General features: G+C 39.8%; 2 protein-coding genes across 7 annotated transcripts; both read right to left on the bottom strand.

Moving 5' to 3' along the window:
• Positions 1-464: 464 nt before the first annotated feature.
• POLG2 (DNA polymerase gamma 2, accessory subunit) lies at positions 465-15,907 on the bottom strand. Of its 5 annotated transcripts, XM_079131605.1 has the most exons (8): positions 15,173-15,901; positions 11,409-11,535; positions 11,184-11,289; positions 9,888-10,061; positions 4,950-5,090; positions 4,768-4,848; positions 2,711-2,811; positions 465-680 (listed from the first exon to the last, which is right to left on the bottom strand). In XM_079131605.1, the coding sequence occupies exons 1-8, from the start codon at positions 15,729-15,731 to the stop codon at positions 515-517; spliced, it is 1,455 nt and encodes a 484-aa protein (XP_078987731.1). In that variant the 5' UTR covers positions 15,732-15,901; the 3' UTR covers positions 465-514. The 5 variants fall into 5 exon arrangements, 2 of the variants coding, with proteins under 2 accessions (XP_078987731.1, XP_078987732.1); XM_079131606.1 differs by lacking the exon at positions 9,888-10,061 and having other exon boundaries at positions 15,173-15,907; XR_013762507.1 differs by lacking the exon at positions 465-680 and having other exon boundaries at positions 2,705-2,811; positions 2,930-4,848; positions 15,173-15,898.
• A 2,559-nt stretch (positions 15,908-18,466) lies between these two features.
• On the bottom strand, positions 18,467-25,598 carry DDX5 (DEAD-box helicase 5). Of its 2 annotated transcripts, XM_079131603.1 has the most exons (14): positions 25,482-25,598; positions 25,014-25,192; positions 23,627-23,792; positions 23,210-23,306; positions 22,981-23,114; positions 22,700-22,765; positions 22,268-22,409; positions 22,023-22,183; positions 21,763-21,935; positions 21,397-21,507; positions 21,065-21,126; positions 20,915-20,974; positions 19,394-19,618; positions 18,467-19,171 (listed from the first exon to the last, which is right to left on the bottom strand). In XM_079131603.1, the coding sequence occupies exons 2-14, from the start codon at positions 25,055-25,057 to the stop codon at positions 18,768-18,770; spliced, it is 1,845 nt and encodes a 614-aa protein (XP_078987729.1). In that variant the 5' UTR covers positions 25,058-25,192; positions 25,482-25,598; the 3' UTR covers positions 18,467-18,767. The 2 variants fall into 2 exon arrangements, with proteins under 2 accessions (XP_078987729.1, XP_078987728.1); XM_079131602.1 differs by lacking the exon at positions 25,482-25,598 and having other exon boundaries at positions 25,014-25,241.
• Positions 25,599-25,614: the final 16 nt, after the last annotated feature.

Here is a 25,614-nt window from a genome sequence, read left to right as displayed (position 1 = left end):
CGTGGCCTAGTTCTCATCAGTGAGACGTACAGAGATCTTCTGATTGGAATGGCTTGGAAAGCTCTTATTTTCTTAACTAAAGTGGGAAGAATCTTCACTGGCTAGCTCCTGTCTCCTTGACTTTCCTCATTAGAAGGTGGAAAGGCTGGAAATGCAGCAGTCGCCTGTGATCATGAGGCAACAAGCAAAGATAAAAGTCAACACACTGCAGATGGTGGTCCACCCAGTGCCTGGGTCCCTAGCTATCAAGAGGTGCACTAGCTTTGGACGGTCTGTCCCCTGCATTGCATGTTATATGAGAAAAACAAACCTCAATTTGCTTAAACTAGTGTAGCAGGATTTTTGTTTCTTGTAGCTTAACATATTCTTGGTATGATGGAACACATCAAAAGTATAACACCGAATGAGTCAAAGCACCAAAAAATGTTCACTTCTGAGTACAAAGGGACTGAAAACAATCCAAATGAACATAAGACAACCAAATTAGGAGTATTTATCATACAAATGTGAAAACCTATATGTTCTTAGCTGATGATATATACTTTTTTAAAAAGTCTTTTAATTTGGATATATGCATCATTTCCTTCATTGTGGTGTCCCTGCTTCTCAGATGTATTAATCCATTCTCCAAAGTAGTTTCAGTAATCAAAACTGTGAAGAGGATACTCATTTCGTCATACCTAAGAAAAGAGCAGAGCAACAAAACACATGAGCACAAACCCACAAATCTACACTACCAGCTGCAACCACAGCCGTGCCACCCCCAAACTCAAGGTCAGGGCTTGGGAGCTGAAGCCGAAAAACACAACATTTTTTGTTTCTGAATCATATTCAAAGCAAAATTCCTAGAGTTTGTAATTTATTATAATAGGGGAAGTCTTAAGTCTTAAGAGACTAAAACTCTCCATAAACACTGACGCCTCAACACATCCTTTGGGGTGATACTATGGACAAACCTCATAATAACCGCAGCCTTTCGGAACTTGGCTGTAATTCAAGAACAATGATTTTAAAGTCTAGTATAATAAACAAGGTTATAATAAAGATCAGTTATATAGCAAATTATACCAAATACATGCATTCTTTATAACTTAGCATGCTAATAGTTTCTAATTCAGCAATCACTGAACATATCTAGACTGGCCTTTCTGCTTACCAAGTCACACTATCTCATTAAATGCTTCTTTTCTTTGTAGGATCCCATCAAAAACTATTTAGTTGTTTGTTATCTATCTTGTCCTACTAGAATATTAGCTTCACAAGACCAGGAAACTTTGTCTTGTTCAGTACTACATCAAAGTGCATAAGACACAGTAGGTGTTTAATTATAAATATATGGATAAAAATATGTGGGAACAATAAAGCCTGAACCATATAAATAATAACTATAACTTGCTACAACCACATGACTCAAAAGATAAGATTTTTAGAACCCATGAGGATTGGGAAGTTCAAGTAACATCTCTTCATTTGATATACAATAAAACCATTAGTTGTTCTATTTCTGTTTGGAGAAAGCTATTTTTCTGCAGACATTATTCAAAAGGTAAATTTTAACAAGTTCAGAATACAAATTTTCAGAATACTTTACCCAAAAGACCTGAATTCAATACCCAAAGGTAAAATATATATATATATATATATATATATATATATATATACCCAAAGGAAAAGAATGAATCACTTTTATTAATGAAATAGCAGAACTAGCAAGATTAGATAAAGGGAGATCAGTTAGGAGATGATTTCAATAATCTATTAGACAAAAGATACTGGTGACCTTAACTTGGGTGATAACTGTGAAGACAGAGATGTGGACTTGACATGTACGTAGGAGGCAGGCTGACATCTCTTTGGTGCACCTGCGTTTTGGCCACAACCTGTTGCATGAGGTCAGATGTGGAATTTTCCACGTGCAAAACGTCAGAAAGTTTCAGATTTCAGAGCATTTCAGGTTTTGAAAGTTCAGGTTGGGGGTGATTGACCAGTAGCCAGTTTCAGTCTTGAGCAATCTGGTGAGCAGAGGTGCCAAATCCTGAGAGGCCTAGTGCTCTGTGCTTGGCTAGAATTCTCTTCCACTTAATCTCAGAATGAGCCAAAACGACATCAAGGAAAGGCATCCCGTAAATGTTCTTTGAGTTCTGACTCAACGAATGCATCTAATATACATAACACCATCCCTGTTTGACAAACTAAGGTGCACATACTTTATGACATGAAGTTTTGGAACTGCACACAGCATGCACTCAAATACACCTGCTGTTCCCTGCTACAGCAATCAACCCATTTTGACCCATCATCCCAGAGGTGAAACTTAAATTGAGCAACAGATGTACCACATATGGGAACTTTTAAATAATTATTATGTTTTTAGAGGTCTATATAGTCTTTTGAGAAAAGTAAATGATTACAGTGTTTAAAAAATATAATTTCCATATATATATATGTGAAAATATATATAAAAGATAAATTCTAGGTTATGACTCCAACCTATTTTAGTACACCTGTGTCAATTTTGTTGAAATATTTTCAGAATTGAAAACTTGGGACTTAATGGGTTGACTAAAGGGCACATGGCTCTATAAAAGGGACAGTAAGAAATAATTTTGTTATACATATGCTTAAAGATTGATTTAAATTATCATTAACTAAAGACACATACACTCACTGGAAAAAACATGTTTATTAGTGCAAGGAAAATAACTCTTACTTTGAATAAAGTTGTTCCAATGAAGATGGCATGGTTTCCAAATATCCAGGCCACACAGAAATTCCACTTTCTAGCAATTCATTATATAGCCCTTGACAAACCTGAAGAAAAATATAAAGACTTCCAATATGAAAAAAATAGTGTCCTATTCTTGTGAAACCACAAATCATCTTCTTTAATCTCTAAAATGGGTAGTAAGCCAGGTGTGGTGACACACACCTGTGATCCAGCCACTTGGGAGGCTGAAGCAGGAGGACCACAAGTTGAAGTCAGTCTAGACAATTTAGCAAGACCCTGTCTCAAAATAAAATAAAATAAAAAGGGGTGTAGCTCAGTGGTGGAGCACGTGCCCAGCATGTGCAAGGCCCTGAGTTCAATCCATAGTACTGCAAAAATAAACAAATAAAGAGGCATTAATATCACATATTTTAAAAAAATCTTTATAGATTTATTTAGGGTTGATTTGAGGATGCAAAGAAGCATTGATCTCACCCCTAGAGAACTTTCCACCTTTGGAGAAGCCCTGCAGGGTCGGTGGGGAGATAAAAACTCTAGAGTCAGGTTTATTCCATTCTAATCCCACTTTTGCCACTGTGTGGAGTTATTTTCTTTTTGCCTTTCTGGATCAGTTCTCTGTCCTTTCTTGTGTCCTTTCTGTGTCTAGGCAAGGCTGACCTCTTTGGACTGTGTTACTCTAGCTCTCTTGCCCTCTGGCTTCTGTTGGGTTCACATATTAATGTTTATAAGTTACATATTGTGTACATATTGTATACTTTATAAGGTGTATTTTCCTTTGAAAATGAAATTAAGCATTACAAACTGCATATTAAATACAAATCTTCTGAAAGATATTTTATATCAAATAAGAATTTTAAATCATTATCATTCAAAACAAACCCAATTAAACTAAAACTGATTCTATCAGACAAAATACAGGTCCAAAGAGCAATATTAACTCTAAACTCACAAGAGAGTTGAGAACTGAGCCCTAGGATTATGCTACTATTATCAAGGCAAGGGAAGAGCCAGGGGGGAAAATGTGAGAAAAATCAGCAGCATGGAATTCCAGAAGCCAGCTACAAAAAATGTTCCAAGAGAAGGCACTAGTTTTAGTGGAATGCTGGAAACAAAGTCTGACTGGAAATGGAAAAGTCATGATAATTAAATGACATAAGTAAACCTTACTGATTTCTCAACATGCAGTAGCAAAGCAAAACAAAGGAAAATTTGTAACAGCCAGAGGGTGCCTTGTCACCTGGGCACTTCAGACACAGGGCTAAGCCACACCCCACCTCCCCTCCCGTGATAATCAAAAATGCCTCCAGATATTACCAAATGTGGTCCCTGAGAGCAGTTTCTCAAACCCCAGGAACTTGAGGCTACAAGGGCCTGGGGACAAGCCATTGTCCTCTTTGCTTAGTTCACTACTGCCACTTCACAGACCTCACCAGGGTGGGTCTTAGTATCCACAGAAATGATGACAGCTGAAGGAATCTCAGGAAAAAACTAAAAACCAATGCCCTGATTTTCACAATAATACTTAATCATTAAACCAGATAGATTAGGAAAATCAAAATCACTGATCTAGAGCCTTTGCTTACAACACCAACAAGTATTAAGTTAAAAGGGAAAGAAATAATTCACTAGACATCTGTACACATTTTTAATTGCTAAAATTGTGTGGGGGTTTTTAAAATTTATTTTTATTTTTACTTTTTATTTTTTTTATATTTTGTGATGCTGGGGATTGAATCCAGGGCCTTGTGCCGGCAAGCACTCTACCACTGAGCTCCGTCCCCCCAGCCCCAGAATTATAAAAATCATTAAGATATGAAACTTAGTGGGCATGACTTTAATAGGTAAAAGACACTGAATTGAACTCAGCTTTCTTTACACCACAGTTCAACTGTCTACAATAAACCACAGTACTTACCCAGAGTTCATTGTTTAATTAAAACATTTTCAAAAGTAAATAAAAATAAAATTCCAAGTGGCAAGCCCCAAGTTTACTTGGAGTAAGAGTCATAATGAAAATCACAGCACGTGTATGAACTTGCCTGTCTTAGCTCCGCGGCGGGGCCTCTTCCCACATCCAGAGCAACCTTCATAGGGACCAAGCAAGGGTGGAGTTTAAGGACCTAGGGCAATCAAGGGGTGAAGGGAGGAAAACACAATCAACACCAAAGGAAAAGTCCCCAGGGTTAGTTTCCCAAGTCCAGCTCTGAAACACCAAAAGCACCTTTCTATGACGGATGTTCTTCCTCACAAAGGAGCTCCCTGCAAGCTGGAGAGAATCGTAGAGGTAAGCCAGCACGCCCCGGTCCAGATCCCCACTCACAGACAGGACCCAAGGAACCACGTTTTTCCGTCCATCTCGGCCCTTCACAGAAAAATGGAGTTATCATGTTAGCTGGACTCTTTGTTAAAATTATGTATTTCAGAATGATACAATCAGAATACAAGTTATGCATTCATTTTACGAAGCACCCAGTCTAGGCCAGGCCTGTGCTAGGCATGGGGCACATTCTGTGCTCAGGGAGTTCAGACTTCATGAGTGGGTCCCAGGCTGCCAGGTTACAGTCAGCTGTGAACCTGCACCACAGCAGTGCCGGGCTCTGCTCCCAGAGCGGGGGGACTCCGCTGCGGTGGGAGCAAGTGTTTTCAGTGCTTCCCAGGTGAGAATGATATTTAGAAAGGGAACACTCTAAGGAAAATCTGTTTGAAGAGTATTAAAAAGGTCGGAAGAGCTCTTGCAAGGGGTGTTGGTGTGCTTAGGAAAAGGAATTTAGAGTGTGATTTTCTGGAAATATAATTTCATAATATATATAATTTAAGATTTATATTTAAAATATAATTTTCATAATAAACATCTCTTGAGAACTTGACTTTTGGGTTAAAGCTATAATTATTAATATCAAATATAATAAATACATCACATACATCAAGTATTGATAAACATTTCTTTTAAACTGAAGAATCACCTCAAATATTAAAATATTTCAATTTAAAAAGTTTTAAAGTTTTACAAAATAGCAGTTCTTTTTTCTTTTCTTCCTATTATCACTGTTTATCTGAATATTTGTGATTTCTTTCTTTTTTTTTTTTTCCTGCAGTGCTGGGTATTGATCCCAGGTCCTCGTACAAGTTAGGTAAGTGCTTTACCACTAACATACATCCCAAACCCTTTATATTTTTTATTTTGAGACAGTCTTGTTAAATTGCTCAAACAGGTCTTGAACTTGCCATTCTCCTGCCTCAGCCTCCTGAGTAGATAAACTCGGCTGTGATTATTTTTGAATGCTTAAAAAACAACTGAAACCCTCAACTTCTTTTAATTATCCATGATCAGTCTTCATTAATACATACATATATATACTGACATTTGAACTGCATATGATACTTCAAAGATTAAAAACTTGCCCTCAAAGAGCAGTGTACTTTCTGATACCTGGGATTCTAATCTAATTCCATTAACAGCTGATATCTGTCACACATTTATAGAACTGATAATGAGTATGATAATTCTGAGGCACTGTAAGACTCTGTGGTGCCATCTGAGTCAAAGAAACATTATTAAGTATTAAGAATACTTTGTTTTCCAACATTTTAAAATTGAATATCCATGGATGTCAAGCTATCCAATGGCAACTGGTCTTAGCTAGAATATCTGGTATCTGATTTCTCACATCTTCCAGAATGAATTTCTTTCTATCTTAGCTCTTCTTCAGCCATTACTAATTGCTAGACTATTTTGCTTTTTGCAGAGCTGGGGGTCGAAGCCTGAGTCTCACACACACTAGGCAAGTGCTCTACCCCTGAGCTACATTCCCAGCTCTCAAAGCCAAACACTAAATGGCAGAAATTCTATTTAATAATTTACAATATATTCAATGAATAATGAATAATTCTGTGAACTATGGAAAGAGAAGAACAATTTTGTGGAAGAGCAAAAATTGTGCAGTAGAAAATGTTCCATTTGTGAAAATTACTCCGATAAAGAATTTCATGAGCTGGGCACAAAGGCACACACTGATAATCCAAGCAACTTGGGAGGCTGAGGCAAGAGGATTGCAAGTTTGAGGCCAGCCTCAGCAACTTAGAGACATCCTCTCGAAATAATTAAAAGCGGGGCTGGGGTTATAGCTCAGTTGGTAGAGTGCTTGCCTCACAAGCACAAGGCCCGGGGTTCAATCTCCAGTACCCCCCCCCCCAAAAAAAAATTAAAAGGACTGGGGATGTAGCTCAGTGGTTAGGCACTCCTGGGTTCAATCCCCAGACCAAAATAAAGACCATCATATGACTAATAGCCATGATATAGAATCATCATTAAATCACTATTCACAAGTTTGAACTGGTCTTTATAATAATTAATGAAGTAAGTTTCATTTGAAAGCCGAAAATGAAGTGTGATCTTCATGGAATTATGGAAAATGTTCTCGAATAAGCTAATTATTTATAGGTATTTTATTCACATTTCAAATTTAATCAGTTTTCTATTCATTGTACACAAACTATAGGTTGAGCATTTCTAATGTGAAAATAAAAAAATCCAAAATGTTTTGAGTACTGACACCCACAAGTAGAAAATTCCACACCTGGCCTCATGTGATGGCTCAAAGTCAAAACACAGGCACATGAAAATTGTCTAAAATGATCTGCAGGCTGCGTGAATAAGATGAATGTGAAACAGAAATTAATCTCATGCCTAGACTTGGGTCCCACTCCCAAGATATCTCATTATGTATATGGCAAATATTCCAAAAACTAAAAAAGTCAGAATTCAGAACATTTCTAGTCAACCTGTACTACATTTTTATTATTATAGCATCTTCAGGTCTCAGGCACCTTTTTTCACTGGAAGACTGCATTAGCCACCCAAAGCACATACAACTCCCACCTGTACACTGCAGAAAATTGTGCGTTCAAAACTGCAACCACTTGCACAGGGTGAAGTTTCGGAAGGCAGGGTCCCTTCTCTTTAGGGATTATGTCATATGTTTAAATTTTAGAAAATTTTGTTTTACTTTATCAAGTATAAGAAGCATTGTTTTTTTTTCCCCTTGCCAGGGCTGAGCTTTTAAAGCTGCTTGGTACATCCAGCTCAGGAGGTCAAGGGTCAAACTTACTGGCAGAGAAGGGAGAAGGCCAAGTGGACAGGGCCACGCTTTCTCCTTCCCTGTGTTCTGTTGAGAGCATTGGGTGAGGGGGTTTTCACAGAGAGAAAGCACATTCAGGATATAGTTTTCCAACCAGCCTCTCCTCCTTCTTCCTTCACCTAGATGAAACATCCATCCAGAGTGTAGTGGTGGGAGGACTGGTATATCTGGGGCTGAGCTTTGTCTAAACATGGTAGGAAGTATAGTTACATACAACAAATGAAAAATAAGTAAATACACTGAAAATACTTGGAGCCAGGTTGCTCACTGTCAGAGAAGAGAATTATACATTTGCAGAGAGATCACGATAGCAAAACTATGGAACCAACCTAGATGCCCTTCAACAGATGAATGGATAAAGAAAATGTGGTACATATACACAATGGAATATTACTCAGCCTTAAAAAAGAATGAAATTATGGCATTTGCAGGTAAATGGATGGAACTGGAGAATATCATACTAAGTGAAATAAGCCAATCCCAAAAAACCAAAGGCCAAATGTTTTCTCTGATAAGCAGATGCTGATCCATAATGGAGGGTGGGTAGGGAAGAATGAACTTTGGATTGTGCAAAGGACAGTGAGGGGAAGGGAGGGGTAGGTGTGGATAGGAAGGACAGTGGATTGAGACAGACATTATTAACCCATATACATGTATGGAAAAAAATAAGAATGAAATATATAAAATGTTAAAAAACATTTAAATAATGTTTAAATAAAAAAAAAAAGAAAGAAATATATAAAAACAAATTTGCAGAGGGAAACTAAAATAACCTCTAAAGCACTGGACTGCAATTTGAAGAACTGATATGAACTCCTAGATTTTAAGAGATACAAACATAGAGGTTAAGTGTGTAAACACATTCATATGCAATCATCTACAACACTTCCTACATGTACCCATGGGAGAGCCCAAAAGCAATGATATCTGGTTATAAGGAATATACCTCATGGCAAAGTCTGTTTTTAAATACATTTTCCTTTTAATAGGAAATGGCTGACTCTATAGCCAGGTGAAGAAAATCTAAGATGATCTTCATATTTTAGGACAATTTGTTATAAAAAGTAAGAAAGTGCTAACACGTCAAAAGGACACTGGAAGGCTGGGGATGTGGCTCAGTGGTAAAGAGCTTGTCTCACATGCCTAAGGACCTGGGTTCGATTCCCAGCACAGGGGGAAAAGAAAAGGACACTGGAAATGTCTAGGACAATCTGGGAATCAAAATAAATAATCACAGTAATAAATTGGACCCATGGGGAAAAACAGAAATTTGTGAATCCATACCAATACAAGAAAATGAATAAATGGGGAAGGAGGAAAAGTTCTACCCTATAGTATATTGCTGACCAATAAATGTAGAAGTAATAATGAAAGTATAAAAAAATTTGACAAACCTCATAGTGTTAGCTTATTTGGGCAAAAATCATCAATGGATGCTGTAAAATTTAGGGACAAAGAATTTATGTATAAAAAAAGTATCTGCCACTAAAGACTTTTTAATACTCATCAATGAACATGAAATGTGTAGTGGCATTAGAGAAACCTGGTAGATACCACCTGAACCAAGAGATTGATGCCATGTGCCTTCCAATATGATGCACTGGGAGGAGGCAGCACAGCTTCTGTGGTAAATCAGACGAATCCACACCAAGGTCATTCTGCAAAGCAACTAGCCCATACACCTTTAAAGTGCCAAGGTCATGAAAGATCAGGAGACATAGAGTCATGTGAAGCAGACTATAGGAAATACGTGATCCAGGATTAGATCCTGGGCCTATAAAGGTCATTCCAAGGCCTTTCAATTAAATCCAAAGGGTTGTGTGGAATGGATAGTAACAATGGATTCCTGCTAATCCTCACTCTGATGGCTGCACAGTGGTTATATAGGTATCACCTGAAAAATACACACTGAAATATTAAGGGGTCTTGGGATACCCGGTCTGCAATCATTCTCAAATGGTTCAAAATTGATCCCAGAGAATCTGGGTAAAGAACATACAGGAGCTCAAGTTAAAACGTACGTGTAATTTAGACACATTTCCAGGATACATGTGTAAAAGTTCTTGATCCCCTAGATTCCACAGGGTTTCTATTGGCTCCTTTCCCCAGGGAAAATTGTAGTAAAGTTTGTTTCCTTTTCGTCCCTCTTCATCCTGACAATCACTGCTGCTGAAGTTAGATGGACTCATGGCAAACTGGAAAAGAAAGTTGGTCTTGTTAACTTTTTACCACTAATCCCCTAATTAATCCTAAGAATTAAAGTTACCTAAGACTCTATCCAGCAACTGACTGAAATCAGTCAAGACTCAAGTAAAACTTCTGAAATTTAACTAAGTATGCATGAGTATACTGCTAAATATATTGGTTTTCAGTCTGTAAGAACTGTTGAGAAAAACTATTGACGCTACTTAGGCTTTTTGTGCCAATGAATAAGAGGGGAATTTAAACATGAACTAAACAGGATAAAGAAAAAAGTATTAGATGGTCACTATTCTTATCCTTCTGTAAAGTGCTTGGTTATCTGTGATTTTCCCATTTAGTTTAGGTCAGAGTTTGGGATTTTTAAAAGTTGGGAAAAGGTAAGACAATAACAATACAAAAGTCCTTCAACTCCTCTCTTCATTAGATAATAAAACTTGGTTTTAAACTATAAAGTCATTTTGACTAACGTGGAACATTCAGAAAAAAAGTTGAGGCTGTGAAAGAGGAAAGGGTTGAGGTCTACCCAGCAAGGAATGCCAGGAGAGGGGTCTGAATTCTACCTTGTCTTGTTTTCTCAGTACTAAGGATTGAACCTAGGGTCCCAAGCATGCTAGGAAAAGTGCTCTGCCACTGAGTACCCCACTTCCTCAAGTTCTTCTTATTTTTTATTTTGAGATAGTGTTTGCTAAGGTGCCTAGGCTGAACTTTATTTTTGTGGTGCTGGGGATTGAACCAGGGCCTTGTGCATGCAAGGCAAGCACTCTACCAACTGAGCTATATCCCCAGCCCCAGGCTGAACTTTAACTTGCAGCCCTCCTGCCTCAGTCTTCTGAGTAGCTGGGACTGGAGTGCAACACCATTCCTGGCTTGAACTCTATCTTCTTATTAACAACAACATTTGAGCTCAAAAAGTGTCTTTACCAAAGTAAGCCTATAATCTGGAGCAATGAAAGTCATTACAAAAGTTTTTATTTGTATTTGCTCATTTATTATAGCTATTTCTTATATATATATATATAATGCAGCTACATCAAATCCAAGTTCATCACACAGAAGTATTATTTCTGACAATTAAAATAATTTACTTATTAACTATAAAGTTGTTATTGTAGTACCTTTCTCCACCACAGGAGTCGATGACGCAACCAGAAATCAAGCCACTGACTTGAAGTCCTTGCAGAGGTAAACCATACTAGCGAAGCTTCAGTCCTCTCACCAATTCTTTAGACATCAAAAATATCAGTTAGTTCATCTGAAAATTATATAATTTATCCCAAAGTGGAAATAACTGGTTCTTGACTATTTAAATACAAGGCTAAGTTATTTGCCATATTTTGTACCTTTTAACACCACTAGGAATCTGCTTTGTATCAGAAACAGGATGAAAACAAATTCCAATCTGAGCAAGGCCATAAGGCAGCCTCTTGTTTACCAGATCCAGGCAATTAACATATTGCTCCAAGGCACCTGTCAAAAAACACACCAGTCATGTACAAATCCATTCTGGAAACCCAAATTATTTTCATCAATCTACAGACAAACTAACAGTATAATGCTAACACAGCAGGGTAAGTACCATGGAGTTAATAGACAGATCTTAATTACCACTTAATTTTAGGTAGTTCCCCCCAACCTGTTAGTTTGAAGAGTTTCAAATCTGAAGAAAGTTGAAATAGTAGACACTTGGATATAATAAACACCTGCATATCCTTCACCAGTATTCATCAATTATCAACATTTTGCCAGGTTTTCTTTTTCTTGTTCTCTCCCAAACATTTCAACATGCAACTCCTAAAAATAGTAAAAAAAAAATATTCTCCGGGCTGGGGTTGTGGCCTAGCGGGTGAGGCACTGGGTTTAATCCTCAGCATCACTAAAAGTAAAGGTTCACTGACAACTAAAAAAAAAATTTTAAATCTCTGCATACCTTTATTACACCTAAAACTTAACCACAGTATCTTTTAGCATATGGTGGATATTTTGTTCTGTTACCCAAAATATCGTTTTTTGCTCTTCTCTTTCTTAAGGTTCATGTACTGCATTTTGGGGTTCTTCAATCTTTCCACTGAGAAGACTTCCTGACTCAACTTTGCTTTCTTTTTTGGGGGGGGCAGGGGAACTGGGGATTGAAATCAGGGGCACTCCACCACTGAGCCACATCCCCAGCCCTATTTTGTATTTTATTTAGAGACAGGGTCTCACGGAGTTGCTTAGCGCCTCGCTGTTGCTGAGGCTGCCTGCCTCAGCCTCCTGAGCTGCAGGATTAAATATGTGCGCCACCACGCCCGGCTTCAACTTTACTGGACAATAACTGAGTCCAGACTGTCATACATTACCTTACATTTGTGATTTGTCTACTGTTTTCTTAAAACTAAATTTGAGCTAATTATATTTTAGCAGGAATGCACAAATTATTCCAATACTGACAAAACCAAATATGATTATTTAGTTAAGGTAGTAAATATCTACTCCCCAACAATATCCTGCTTCCCAATCATCTCCCATCTGATATTTTAGAATTCACTGATGATTCTTGCTTGAATCAACTATACTGGGAACTATATGATTATTAAATGGTGATTTTTCTCAGCTACTTTTCCTTTTACATTTATTGTATAGCTTCTGTAAAAACAAATGCTTCCTCTGCCCCTTCTTCACCCTTGGCCTCATTACTTATTATTATTATTTTTTAATTAACACTATGGACTTTCAGATTTATTTTACCTGGTATGTTATGATCCATTGTGATTATTTTTTTAAATGCTCAAATTGTGCAAAATCAAACCAGTCTCTAAGTCCTCTGACATGACCCACTAGTCTTCAGGCCAGTCTTTGCTTTCTAGTCCCATTAAGTGTACTTTCCCTGCCATTTCCCCAAGCACTATTCATTTCAGAAACCAAGACCTGGGAGCTAGGTATGCTCACTGCTATGGAATGTCATTGCTTTCTATGCTCTTTCAATGAAGAAAGTCAGGAAATATGTATTTTCACAAGAGTTCATGCTGATATTCCCAGTTCACATTTAACATTACCATTTATTCTTGCCTTCCTTTTTATTTTTGCCTTTTCTCTTACAGTGAAAATCTTGGTTCCAATAACATTTGCCTATTTGTTTTATCCTCTAATGCACATAAAATAGTTTCAGAGTTCAAATTATAATATTCCTACTTAGAATTGTAAGAAGTTCAAAATAAACATCTTTGTTGTTCTTTGTGCATTCAGACTATAGCTCAGTAAATTACAACACTGTATGTTACTTGATTTAGTAAATTGTAATGAGAGATTCTGGTCAAAAATTACGTTAAAATCTGGGTAAAGACAGGACAGTTACCAAGGCAGAAGGGAACATGAGGGTCCAAGATCTGGAAAGTAGGGAAGAACAGAGAGGTGAACTCAGTATTTAGTTAGTGCTGCTTTTCAAATTCCCAAGTAACAGAGCATCCTGCTAAATGCTGGGACTGGAAAGTACAAAATTTATCGTTTTTCATCCACCAAGGAGGATCAGGCCTTGTAAACACTTTAGCTTTCACTGGGGACACTAATAAGACTACACTCTAGAACAGAGGTGAAGATCTAGAAGAGAAGGAGAAGAAGATGATATGCATCCCACCTTCTCCCCATTACTTGCCACAGCATAAGTATATCCTCCTCCACCTATAACTTCAAATTATCTCTAAAACTTTTTATGCATGAATTACCTTGAATAACAGGAGAAAATTCCAAATGGCCAAAAGCTCAGAGAAAAACAAATACCAGAAACAGACACATTAGAGTTATTATATACGAACTTCAAAACATGATTAATGTGTTGAAGAAAACTGATGACAAGATGGGGAAAAGGTCTAGCACATAATTAGTCACAGACAGACATAAAAATAGGGCAGGGCAGTATTTGGAGATAGAATGGCTAAGAATTTTTTAAAAGTTATAAGTAGAGGCAGTCACAACAGTTCTGACATGGGACAGACAGAAGAGCACAAGGGCACTTGGAACAGAAAAAGAGGCAAACTAGGTAAGTCTAAGCTAAAAAACACTAAACCACCAAGGGATTCACAATTAAATCAATTTAAGTTTCCTAAAGGCAAGAAAATGTCTGGCACATAACTAAATAGATGCTCAAATGAATGGATATCTAAGGAAGCCATGTCTCATTTTCTGAGTCTAAACCTGGAAGGATAGTGTTTTCATTTAACAAAGATAGGAAGAAAAATGATTTGTTTTGTGGTCAAGGTAAATGAGCAGATAATGATTCAACATCCCAAAGTAAAGCCAACATGGAATAAAGTATTATAAACTGAAATCATCATATTGATGATCAGTTTGTTTTTATTCGCTTTATTTCATTAAGGAAATTTTTAAAAGGATACAATATGGGCACAACTATGGATGTTTAGGATATTTTAAGTTACTCTATAGTACTAAGATGGCAAGTGCAGCATTTCACAAAAACGAGACCAAATGGCAACAAGTCTGTCCTGTAAAGAACCGGAGGTCTTCTTTTTACTTTTAGAATCTTGGCATTGTGTTTGATTTTAAAGGCCAGTGATATCCCACAAGTTAATGTGTGTAGACTCAACAATCACTTATAAAGTTCAATTAGTCTTAATAGTTGGCAAACGCAAACATTACCTAATGGGTCAAAACAGTTTGGCGATCAGTTTTCAGTAAGATTAATTTGGGGAGAAGGGAGGAATTTTTCCTTTTGCTTAAAAAAACAAAACAAAACAAAACAAAACAAAACACTCTTGATTAGTCAATTAGGTAACTGTGGAAATATTTGTAAACATTTTGTTAACAATGAGCAAATGGTTCAAACACTTGATTGAAATGAGGTCTTAATTCTAGGGCTGTTCAACTGAGCTGTAAAAATCTATGGGGTTGCTTGGTGAGGCTAACAGCCTGACTAGCTTCCTCCGTACAAATTCTTTAGGAAACAGTAATAAGTCATGGACCAATTCATTCCACGGACCACTTCAGAGAAACGAGACCCAGATAACTTCCTTTGCATGGAAAAAAAAGGACCAGATGCAATCTCCAAACTCGAGCGAGATTGCCTTTCTACCCCAAACTTGTTTTTGAAGCATGAAATCGTGAAGAACCATACCGTGAAGCAGATTCTCCCGTAGTTTCCCAGAAGTTTTTAATAAGTTCTCAAGATATGCTACTAGCTGTTCCTTACTCAGTTCTTTGTCTTGCAAGATTTCTCGTAGAGTTCCTGCAGAAACTAACCTGAAGGCGCCGTCTCCAGGCGGTGAAGGACCTGGTTGGTGGTGGGGGGCGTCCACCGCGAAGACCTGCTCCCTGGACACCACCACCGAGGACCACCATTCTGCCGCCAGGTTCTTCCGCAGCTCTATGCCCAAAGTTCCAAAACCGGGGTGGCACCCGCTCAGAAGAGAATCTCGGCTAAGCTGCTGCTTAGTTCCGCTAAGAAAATGCCTTCTCTGACAAACCTCCAACAGCGCCTCACTCTCTGCAGACTCCGGCGCTTCTGTCTGCTCGCAGCCCCGGGGGAGCTCCGCGTGGGAGTTCAGGTGCGCTGGGAGGGAGTCACTCCTTTCCGTCAACCGCTCGGCTTGCCCCCCTTCTATTCGGTCCCCAAACCCAGAAAACAGACACCTGCAGACTTTCCGGCAGGTCCTGATGGCTGCACTAGACCGCATCTCCTTCAAGAGTTAAAAAGCACGATACTCCACCACTGTGAAGAACCCAATAAACGGCCACAAACTGGCAAAGCACGGGGACCTACAGCGTTAGCGATGGAAGTGAGCATGCGCTGGAAGGGCCCACCTCCGGAAGTACACCACCACACTGACAGCCACTTCCGGCTTGCCCCGCCCGTTGTGGCTCTTCAGCCCCTTACCTTCTATCAACTCTCGGTAGCTTAGTCGCGCCCCCTCCCCCAGCCCCCCGCCGGCAATTGCTGGTCTTTTGGTCCTTCATCGGTACCGTTGTCCTCATCCACTTTTCACCAGCGTCCTGTAGTCGCTTGAGTCACCTTTAACTTCTAAACTTAGAAACCCGGAAAAACGACCAAAATTTATGTTCTCCAAATCACCAAATAAGCTTCTTGATCTTAGGGTGTCTACAAAAATAAAATTTGGTTTCCATTTTTAAAAAGGTTTTAACCACATATGATCGTTTAGACCCAGGCTTTCAGGGCAAATGCTACCGGTGCTCCTGTTTTTTTTTTTTTTTTTTCCTCCGGGGTGGGGGGCGGGCGGTGTACCGGGGATTGAACTCGGGGGCCCTCAACCACTGATCCACATCCCCAGCCCTATTTTGCATTTTATTTAGAGACAGGGTCTCACGGAGTTAGCTAAGCGCCTCGCCCTTGCTGAGGCTGGCTTTGAACTCGCGACCCAGCCAGCCTCCTGAGCCTCTGGACTAGTTGTCTTTTAGTAACTTTTTCTGAGGGTGCTGTGGTGCATGTGAAGGCGAAAGGGCAGTTACTTCCAAAGGGCAGTCCCACACCAGCAGAACCTGTAACACATTGTATGCCTTAGGAACTGAGCGTGTCCAGCGATGTTTTAAACAAGCCCTTCCTGATGCAGAACCCCTAATGTACAAGCCAACTTTTTAACCAAGGACTTTTGCCTGGGTTTGCCAAAACATGCAACGAGATTCCCAAGAACAGACCCATGGACCACCTACCTAGCAGACTTGTGATGACTTTACAACCTCCTTTTGAACAGGAAGTGACTTTAATTGCCCAGATAGTGGCAAAGTACAGCCAGAGAAAATGGTCGATTCCAAAGTCCATTTCCCAACAGCTTTCCTTAGGGTGGTTCTGGAAACCTTGTAGAGATTAATAGGCCCAGTAGACAGGAACAAGCTACATTATAATAGGCTCCAAGGAAGAGGGTGTTAAAGGTTAATAACTTGGCAATTCAATTGCATTTGGTTGTTGCTGGGCACAGTGGCACATAACTAAGGAATCGAGGCAGATGTGTTTTGAGGCCAACGGGCCAGACCATGTCTCCAAAGGGCGCAGAACGTGGCTCAGTGGTCAAGTGCTCCTGGGGACATTTGATCATGGGAAAGTTGTACGGCAGGCTCAGGAAATAGTTCAAGTGGGTGTAACAAAAGATGGGTGGGGGAAGAAGGAAAACAATTGTAATGTTTTTCTACACTAATTCACACTCAGGAAGAGGCTTCTTCGCAAATAAATAAAGGAAGAGAATGGGGAGGAAAAAAGATCATTTATTAAAGACAACCACAGGCTGGACACAACACACATGCTAAAAAGTGGACTGTCTTAAAATTTCAAAGGTAAATAAAGGTATTTTTCCACAGTCCCACAATCATTTCCATTGTTTACAAATTAAAAAGGCCCATGTTGACATTAAACAATAAAATATGTAATAGAAGCTCCAACCTGTCCTGAAAACTTTAAGTTAAAAATCATGAATAAAACTAACCATGCCATTGAAAACTATTCAGGGTACTAGCAGCTGAATTGTTTTCAATGTTTATTAGTCCTAGAAATACCACTTCCTATCACAGGCCCCACCCCAAGCATATTCTCTTTTTACATTTTGAAGATAAGGCATTAACATCAAAGCCTCAATTTAATCCTCAGAAATTTAATGAAGACTCCTTCAGACTTCCCTCATCTTGGGGTAAACATACATCAGACTCTATGGGAAGAACTAGTTCTAGTCACTGGTAAAATTAGAAAGGTCAGTGAACCAAAGTTGAATCTAAAGTTATCCCCCGGATCTTTTTTTTTTTTTTAGCAATAAACCCATGAAGATCTATATTGTACAATTCACTGTGCTTTTGGTGCCTCATGATTAACCATTAATTTTGATGAGGTTTTTCCCCTTATAGTTTGAAGACCTCTAGAACTCCCTGAATTATGAAGACATTCACGACTCCCAGTATGACTGAGAGACCGGAAAGTCTCTGAAGACAAAAATCTAAGTAACCTGAACTAAGGACATTATGCAAATTCAATTAGTAAAGATTCAAACTCAGCTTTCAAGCGTAATTTTGGTAGTTCACAATACAGCCGAGAGCATGAATGTCATCTTTTGAAAAGGCAAGTTATTTGAAGCTCTCTATAAATTTCCCAAAGGAACAGTCAGTCATCCATGTTGTTCTGATTCCAGATAGGTGCTTCTACTATCTTACTGGTTTTCATTCTAATAAGGAAAATAGATTATTAAAAAATGACCCCCTGATGTTGGAAGCTTACAGAAAGCTTTTAAGCAATTTAGTCTAAAAAAATCAAAAATTTATCTAAATTAATCCCATTTTTAAAGGGGCCTCCTGATTCTCATTTCCCAAGTGTCACTTAAAAAAAACAAAAAAAAACCACAAAACCCCAAAACCCCATACCATCTAAGCCAAGTTTAACATGACATGTGTAAAATAAAGTACAATTTCCACTTGATTCAGTCTTCAAATATCTTTTATTGGAAGGCCATGCATTGCCTTCATTTATTGTATTTCAAATCACTGTACAGTTACTTTTGTGAAAACACTGCCTGCATTTTCTAGTACAAAAAAAACCTAAAAATTGTTTCAGGAATGTAGAGAAATATCCAACTTAAATAGCGAAAAAGTGCACCATAATTACTGCTGCACTGCAGTCATTTCTGCATTTCCCATGTTTCTTAAATAACTATCGTCTGATAACACACAATATAAAGAGCAATTATGAAAAACAGACATTTACATATACTTCTAAAGTCTTATTGAGAATATCCTGTTGGCATTGGATAGCCAATCATAGGTGCAGCTGCAGTAGCAGGATATGCATATGCCTGTTGGTTCATACCATTGTGCATATTTGGAACATTACTTCCATATTGCTGAGTGCTGTCATAACCATTCTGGTAAGTCCCTGTTGGATTACCAGTCCTAAAACTGGTCTGTATACCAGCAGACACAAAATTACTTCCAAAGCTCCCATTGGTATAATTTGCAGCACTGTAAACACCATTCTGAGTTTTTGCCCCAAAATCTCTCTTAAGCAGACTAGAGTAACCTCTGTCGTAATTTTCCCTGTCTCTAAAGGTATTAAATCCACCCCTTTTGCCCGCAGAGTATCTGTCCCGACGGTCATCCTTCATGCCTCCTCTACCCCTGGAACGACCTGTTAAGAAAATAATTGCAAATTGATCAATTAGGTCTATGGCACAAATTATTGCTAACAGAAGGAACTGGGTAGCTCTATTCATGCCAGGTTTGCAGGGAGTTTTACAATTTCCCGAGAAATTTCGAAATTTTACTCACCCTCCAGTTCCACTTAAGTGGATTTGTAGATAATGATGTGACCCCCAAACTACCCATATTTCTTATTGAGGGTTGGCCTTACCTGAACCTCTGTCTTCGACCAATTGAAGCAACTTGGGATTAATTGCTTGATTAGCTTCACGAAGCACAGAGATAAGGTCGCTCACTTGCTTTATGTTATTAGGTGTAAAGAAAGTGTATGCTGTGCCTGTTTTGGTACTGCGAGCAGTTCTTCCAATTCGATGAATATAATCCTCTGAGGAGTTAGGGTAGTCATAATTGATGACAAATTTCACATCTTCCACATCTGTAAGGTGTTGCAGTGTGGCAAAATAGCAATGTACGGAGTTTTGCACACCACAACAGCCAGACCAAAAATAAAAAGTTAGACAATTGTATTCCCAAGAAGGTACGGGCTGCAAAAAATACAGTTAAAATGGTTATCCATTCTCTGTAGGAATACCATTGAGGTTGAAAAAAAAAAAAAAAAAGAAAAAAAAAAAAAAAAGAGGAAAAAAAAAAAAAAAAAAAAAAAAAAGAAAAAAGCACATGTCATCTGTATAGGTCATCGCCCACCCAGTGATAGCACCTGTTGAAAGGAATATGTATTCTCCCTAGCACGTTCCCAAATCAGCAAGTCCCCTTACAGATCATCAAGTGACATCTGAATGCTTCTGCGCAGTAGGGCCACTTATAGTTTCACAGCAACCTCTTCATGTGCTCATTTTGAGGACCTTTGAATAAAAACGTACAAGGTCCTTTGCATTACACACTCATCAGAAGTTCAAAATTCTGGCCACACTGCTTGTCTTGCCAAGACCTTACAACCGCAGCTGCAAGAAAAACATACCTGTCCCCCAAAAGTTGTTTTTATGCACTGTGTCTCGTCTAGGCAAGCGCTTCCAAGAAGCCAGGATTCACTTGAGAATGTGTCTCTCTCTGGCAGGTCTCGACATGACGACTACTGTGTAGGTGAGGGAGGAACTTTCAAAGCACTGCTTTCTTTTCCCACTGACTAAGTGTGAGAAGTTGCTCCTGCTCTAGGTCTCATGTGCCAGTACTCACCAATTTGTAAAAGGCTTAGTACCTTTTAAAGCTGCTCTCTCCATTTCAAACTTGAACAAAAATTTCATTGAACATTGAAGTTTGGAAATATTTCTTCGACATTTCAGCAAACTCACTGAAACTCAAAGACCCACAGATCACAGTAAACAGTTTGAAACAATGCTGTACCATGGCAATCATGCAAAGCATGGGACAGAAGAAATACCACGGCAGTGAACTGTGAGGGTAACTTCCATTTTTTTCCCCCGGAGAGAACAGTTTATGGGGCAGAGGTGGTATGTTCTGCCCTTTGAAGATTACTGGCACACTTTCAGCTTTTCACCTCTCTAATCGACTGGAAGCAGCCAGCCGATCACTAGTCCTCCATCCCCCTCGAGTCCTCCGATTGTCATGCCTAGGCCTTGCCACAAAGACTGCACCTTTATGTGAAAAAAACTTAGAAAAAATGCAGAGGTTAAAGAAAGCAATAAACTTTCTTTAAAAAAACTACATGGAGATCTTCTGGGAAACCAAGCCATGAATGCGAGTTTGTACTAACCTAGCCCTCTGGAGGCCACATCTGTAGCAATCAGAATAGGAGCTTTTCCGTGTTTGAATTCTACAAAGGAAGGCATATATATATGTGTGACCATTAATCTGAGCAAAAAAATCCAAATAACAATAAAATTTTCATATTTTAAATACTTACCATTTAGAACCCAGTCACGTTCCTGTTGACTCTTGTCACCATGGATACCCATGGCAGGCCACCTAGATTAAAAAGCTACATTAGTAGACTAACATTTATATCTGAGAGGGCGGGGGTTATGGCTCAGTGGTAGACTGCTTGGCCTAGCATGTGAGACACTGGGTTTGATCCTCAGCACCACATAAAAATAAATACAGGTGTTGTGTCTATCTACAAATAAATATTTTTTAAAAAATCTGAGACAATTCTATTGTTTCTGGTAGCACACCTCTCATTTCACTTGAAATAGCATGTAATTTAACCTATCATGTGAACAGAGGAAGCCCACATACCCATCTCTCCTCATTTTTCTAGTAAGCTCATCACATCTTCTTTTGGTTTCAACAAAAACAATGGTTTTATTCTCCTTCTCACTCATAATCTCTTCCATCAGGCGAATAAGTCTAGAGATAAAAGAAAAATTTTGAGTTCAATACGTACACATTTACATTCTATAATTAAATTAAATGTACATGTATACATATCAAAAAGGAAACATCTACTAAACCACTTATGTAATTCTGCCCTTGGGATACATTACTTTCCTTTTCCTTTAGAAATATTAAATGATCAACTTAAAATCACTTTTAAGAGGATCCATGAAACAATGATTCCTACACCATATAAGATTTTTAAAAAATTAAACATAAAATGCTTACTTTTCATCCTTTTCTACATCATGACATACATCCACAATCTGAAGAATGTTATGGTTTGCACTTAGTTCCAGTGCTCCAATATTTATATGAATATAGTCTTTGAGGAAATCTTCAGCAAGTTGTCTTACTTCTTTAGGCCAAGTCGCACTCCACATTAGGGTTTGCCTATCAGGCTGAAAGATGAGGAAGGAGAGATGAAATTGTACCCTTAAAAGAATTTAAAATTGAGTTTGAAAGGCAACATATACAACTGCACTTACTCTTATTTGATCCACAATCTTCCTTATTTGGGGTTCAAAGCCCATATCAAGCATCCTATCTGCTTCATCAAGGACAAGGTAGGTTGTTCTTCTCAGATTGGTTTTCCCACATTCTAAAAAGTCAATCAGTCTTCCAGGTGTTGCAATACAGATTTCCACGCCTTCAATTAAAATGGATAAAAATAACTTAATATCTAGAACTTATGTCACTGCTAGAGATGAAGAGAACCTTATAAATTACATACCTCTCTCCAAATCACGTATCTGTGGTCCCTTGGGAGCACCACCATAGATGCAAGTAGACTTTAAGCGACAAGCTCTGCAGTATTCAGCAGCTACCTGCTGCACCTGCTGGGCCAGTTCCCGAGTTGGTGCCAGCACCAAACACTAAGGAAAAATGAACAGCTTTTTAAGCAGACCTAGATACTAGCTTTGTCTGTGAAGTTTTTTCTGGGTGGAGGGGTACTGGGGATTGAACCAGGTGGATACTAGCTTTAAATTGCTAAATTTACACTGGCAGATTATTTATGCTGTATAATACTCAAGGTAGCTCTAGCTAAATTGGACGAGAATATTAACATCTCTATATTAAAGCATCACAAATTAAATCGTTTGCTACATAGCCTATAATCTCCACAGTATCAATCTGGTCAAATATTTTTAAAAAATGTACTTACAATAGGCCCATCACCTCTCTCTAGGAATGGCTGATGATTGATGTGGACGATGGCAGGCAACAAATACTATTGGAAAGGGAGAAACGCAAGAGGTAATTTTAAAATGCTATTTTTCCTTTCACTACATCTTCTTTGGCATATATCATCCACTTAACCCAAAAGTTACAATGTAATCCATGTAGAGGTAATTTTAAAATGCTATTTTTCCTTTCACTACATCTTCTTTGGCATATATCATCCACTTAACCCAAAAGTTACAATGTAATCCAATCAAAACTTACAGACAATGTCTTTCCAGATCCAGTCTGCGCTACTCCAACCATATCCAATCCACTTAGAGCAACTGGCCATCCCTGAGCTTGAATTGCAGTGGGTTCCGTGAAGTTTTGCCTTGCAATCACGTCCATGACGTTTGCTGCCATCAACACAGTCATTTTAGTAAAAAAAAAATTTAAGGCCAAGACAAAGAAGGGAACATAAAAGGGGGAGGAATTTGAAAACTAGCACTACCAGGGAAGTTTGCTTCATAGAAATTCAGAACTGGCTTTGGACAGTTGTGACCTCTAACCGTAATTTCCTTGCTTCTTCTGTATGTCTCTACTTCTTGCTACAAAACAAATCAGGGGAATTAGTTAAGATTCTAAGTTTAAACAAAACAACCCCCCCCATAAAAACCCACCACCAATTAAAAAAAAACTTTATAACTGACCAAAGTGAACTTTATCTATATTCACATATGAAAACCCAACACAGCATTAAACCACCTGTTCTATTATACTCACCCATTTTAAGAAGAAAAATTCAAAGCCACCTGTTTCCAAGTCATCTCTCTCCCTCAAGTCAAAGAACTAATTCTCTCCAAATTGGAGCTATTTTCAAGATACACATCAAATTGTCATTTACTAGAAACCATAAGAAATTACTCACTGCTGTGCGCCTAGCCAAATCAGGGTGTTCCTGATAAAAATTCTTCTCAAACTTGGGCAACTCATCAAGATTCCACTTCTTTTTAACTAGTTTCTCCCCAGGATTTCCAAACTTCTTTCCAGATAGGGGCCCTGCCCTACTCCCTCCAAACCGAGGTGCACCAAACCTGAAATTAGGGAAAAAAAGTTTTATAATTTCCAAATGTCCATAGGTTCACATATACATTCACTTACTATCCCTTAACATCAGCGAGAGTGAACTTCTACAAATATACAACTTTGAGTCCTTAAAGATAGGCTCATCACCTCTCCTTAGAGATAGTCATTCTCTTGACAGCCACAATTGGCATTCCCATAGTCCCAAGTACACGCTATTGAGGCCTAACTGCCAGCCTGGAATTTATCAGGTCGGAAACTGGCTGCCCAAAAGACAGAAGTTCAGATTACAAGGGCAGACAAGAGCTTGCAGCTACTATTAGTCTTTCCCGTGAGCTTAGGCATTAAGTAGGAGAGACAAGAAAGGCGCAACCTAACAACGATGTTATTTTTACGGCTGTTTTCAAGCAAATCAGCTTTGGTGTTTATAGATAACGGGACAGCAATGGCAGTGAAAGCAGCCAAACAACGAGGATGTTCGAGGGGGCACTCATGCAAGCGAATCGAATTGGGGGAAACCCTCAGAAGAGCTCCTGATCAAGGTAGCAAAATTATATAACGCGAGGAAAAAGAGAAGGAGGAGCCGGCGACTACCGGGGGAGGAGTCCCGGCCCGGGCGGAGCCGGCCGGGCGGCGTTCCCGCTGGGGCGGCGCTTCCCCCTTTGTCTCGCATTTCTCTCTGCGCCACATTTTCTCGACGCTGCCATTTTGAGCTCCTCCGCCGGGCGGGGTAACAAAGGCGCCGCCGCCATGTCCAAGGCCGGCATTTTGTGTCCGCGGCTCTGCCACATGGCCGATTCCCCCGCGCCGGCCACCCTCCCGCGCATCGACGGCCTCAGAAGCGGCCCCCCAACTCCCACACAACACCCGGTACCCCTAAAACCCCTCCCGAAAGGCTGCACCTATCGGCGGCGCCTTGGCCTCGACGCGTCGCGCTTTCCTCCCCTCGCAGAACGATCCCCTGGATTTCCAACTGCTGCTAAATCTGGGGCCCGACGACTCCCTGCCCACTGCCACCGCCCCCCAGCAAAAAAGCCAGCTTGAGGCCAATTAACTGGCAAATCTCTCCTAACGGCTTTTACCTGAATATCAAAATGGCGCAAGCCTTCCACTGAGGCCCCAGACGGACCGAAAAGGCCGAGTTTCCACCCCGCCGCCCCCGCGCGCCGCCCCCCTCACCCGCCCTCCCATCCCCCACCCGCCGGGCCTGACAGGTCTGTTCCCACACTCACCCTCGATCCCGGCCGCGGTCTCGGTCACTCGAATAACCCGACATGGCGTCAATGGTTGCGGTTGGCGGGGAACGAAGAGAAGAGAATCGGGTGCGACGAGTCGCTGTTACTGGCCTCGGCTACGACGAAGCCTTGCGGGGGCGGCAGCGGCGGAGGAACCGCGATGACAACAACTGGAGCTAAACGACCAGAGACCGGTGGAAATGAATGAGGTGCCGGCCGCGTCCCGGCAGCCGGTTTTATAGTCTGGACCGCCTCCTCCACCGCAAAGAATGCTGGGAGCCGCTCTATGACCTAATCACCCCGCCCCCCGCGCAAAGGCCGCAACGCCCGCTGGCGTTCCGGAATCCGCCATGTTCTCACCCCTCCCCCCGCGACCGCTCCCTCACAGTCGCCCGGCTTTCGCCTCTTTGACGTCTGGGCCCATTAATCATTACGATGCCTCATCTCGCAGTCTCTTAATTTCACCTTTTTTCTTGTCTTTCCACACCTCAAGCAAACTACTCTGCCCTTTTTCAGGCCCAGCAAGGCAATAAAAAAAGCCAGCGCAAGCCAACCCACTCGCCCCACTTGGTGATGTTTACGTCTCCACAAGAGTCCC

This window comes from Sciurus vulgaris (genome assembly GCF_902686455.1).
Source record: "Sciurus vulgaris genome assembly, chromosome: 3".
NCBI lineage: Eukaryota > Metazoa > Chordata > Mammalia > Rodentia > Sciuridae > Sciurus > Sciurus vulgaris.
This window is presented reverse-complemented; position numbering and strand designations above follow the sequence as displayed.

Excerpts from the sequence above, each read along its gene's own strand:
- POLG2 (XM_079131605.1), bottom strand. The coding sequence starts at position 15,731 with ATGCGGTCTAGTGCAGCCATCAGGACCTGCCGGAAAGTCTGCAGGTGT. Across the intron at positions 5,091-9,887 it reads GAAATGTGTCTAAATTACAC|GGCCGAGATGGACGGAAAAA; the intron begins GTACGTTTTAAC and ends TTTTCTGTGAAG. Across the intron at positions 681-2,710 it reads TTGGAACAACTTTATTCAAA|GTATGACGAAATGAGTATCC; the intron begins GTAAGAGTTATT and ends CTCTTTTCTTAG.
- DDX5 (XM_079131603.1), bottom strand. The coding sequence starts at position 25,057 with ATGTCGGGTTATTCGAGTGACCGAGACCGCGGCCGGGATCGAGG. Across the intron at positions 23,793-25,013 it reads GACCGCGGCCGGGATCGAGG|GTTTGGTGCACCTCGGTTTG; the intron begins GTGAGTGTGGGA and ends CCCTAATTTCAG. Across the intron at positions 21,127-21,396 it reads AGAAAAATGAGGAGAGATGG|GTGGCCTGCCATGGGTATCC; the intron begins GTATGTGGGCTT and ends TTTTTAATCTAG.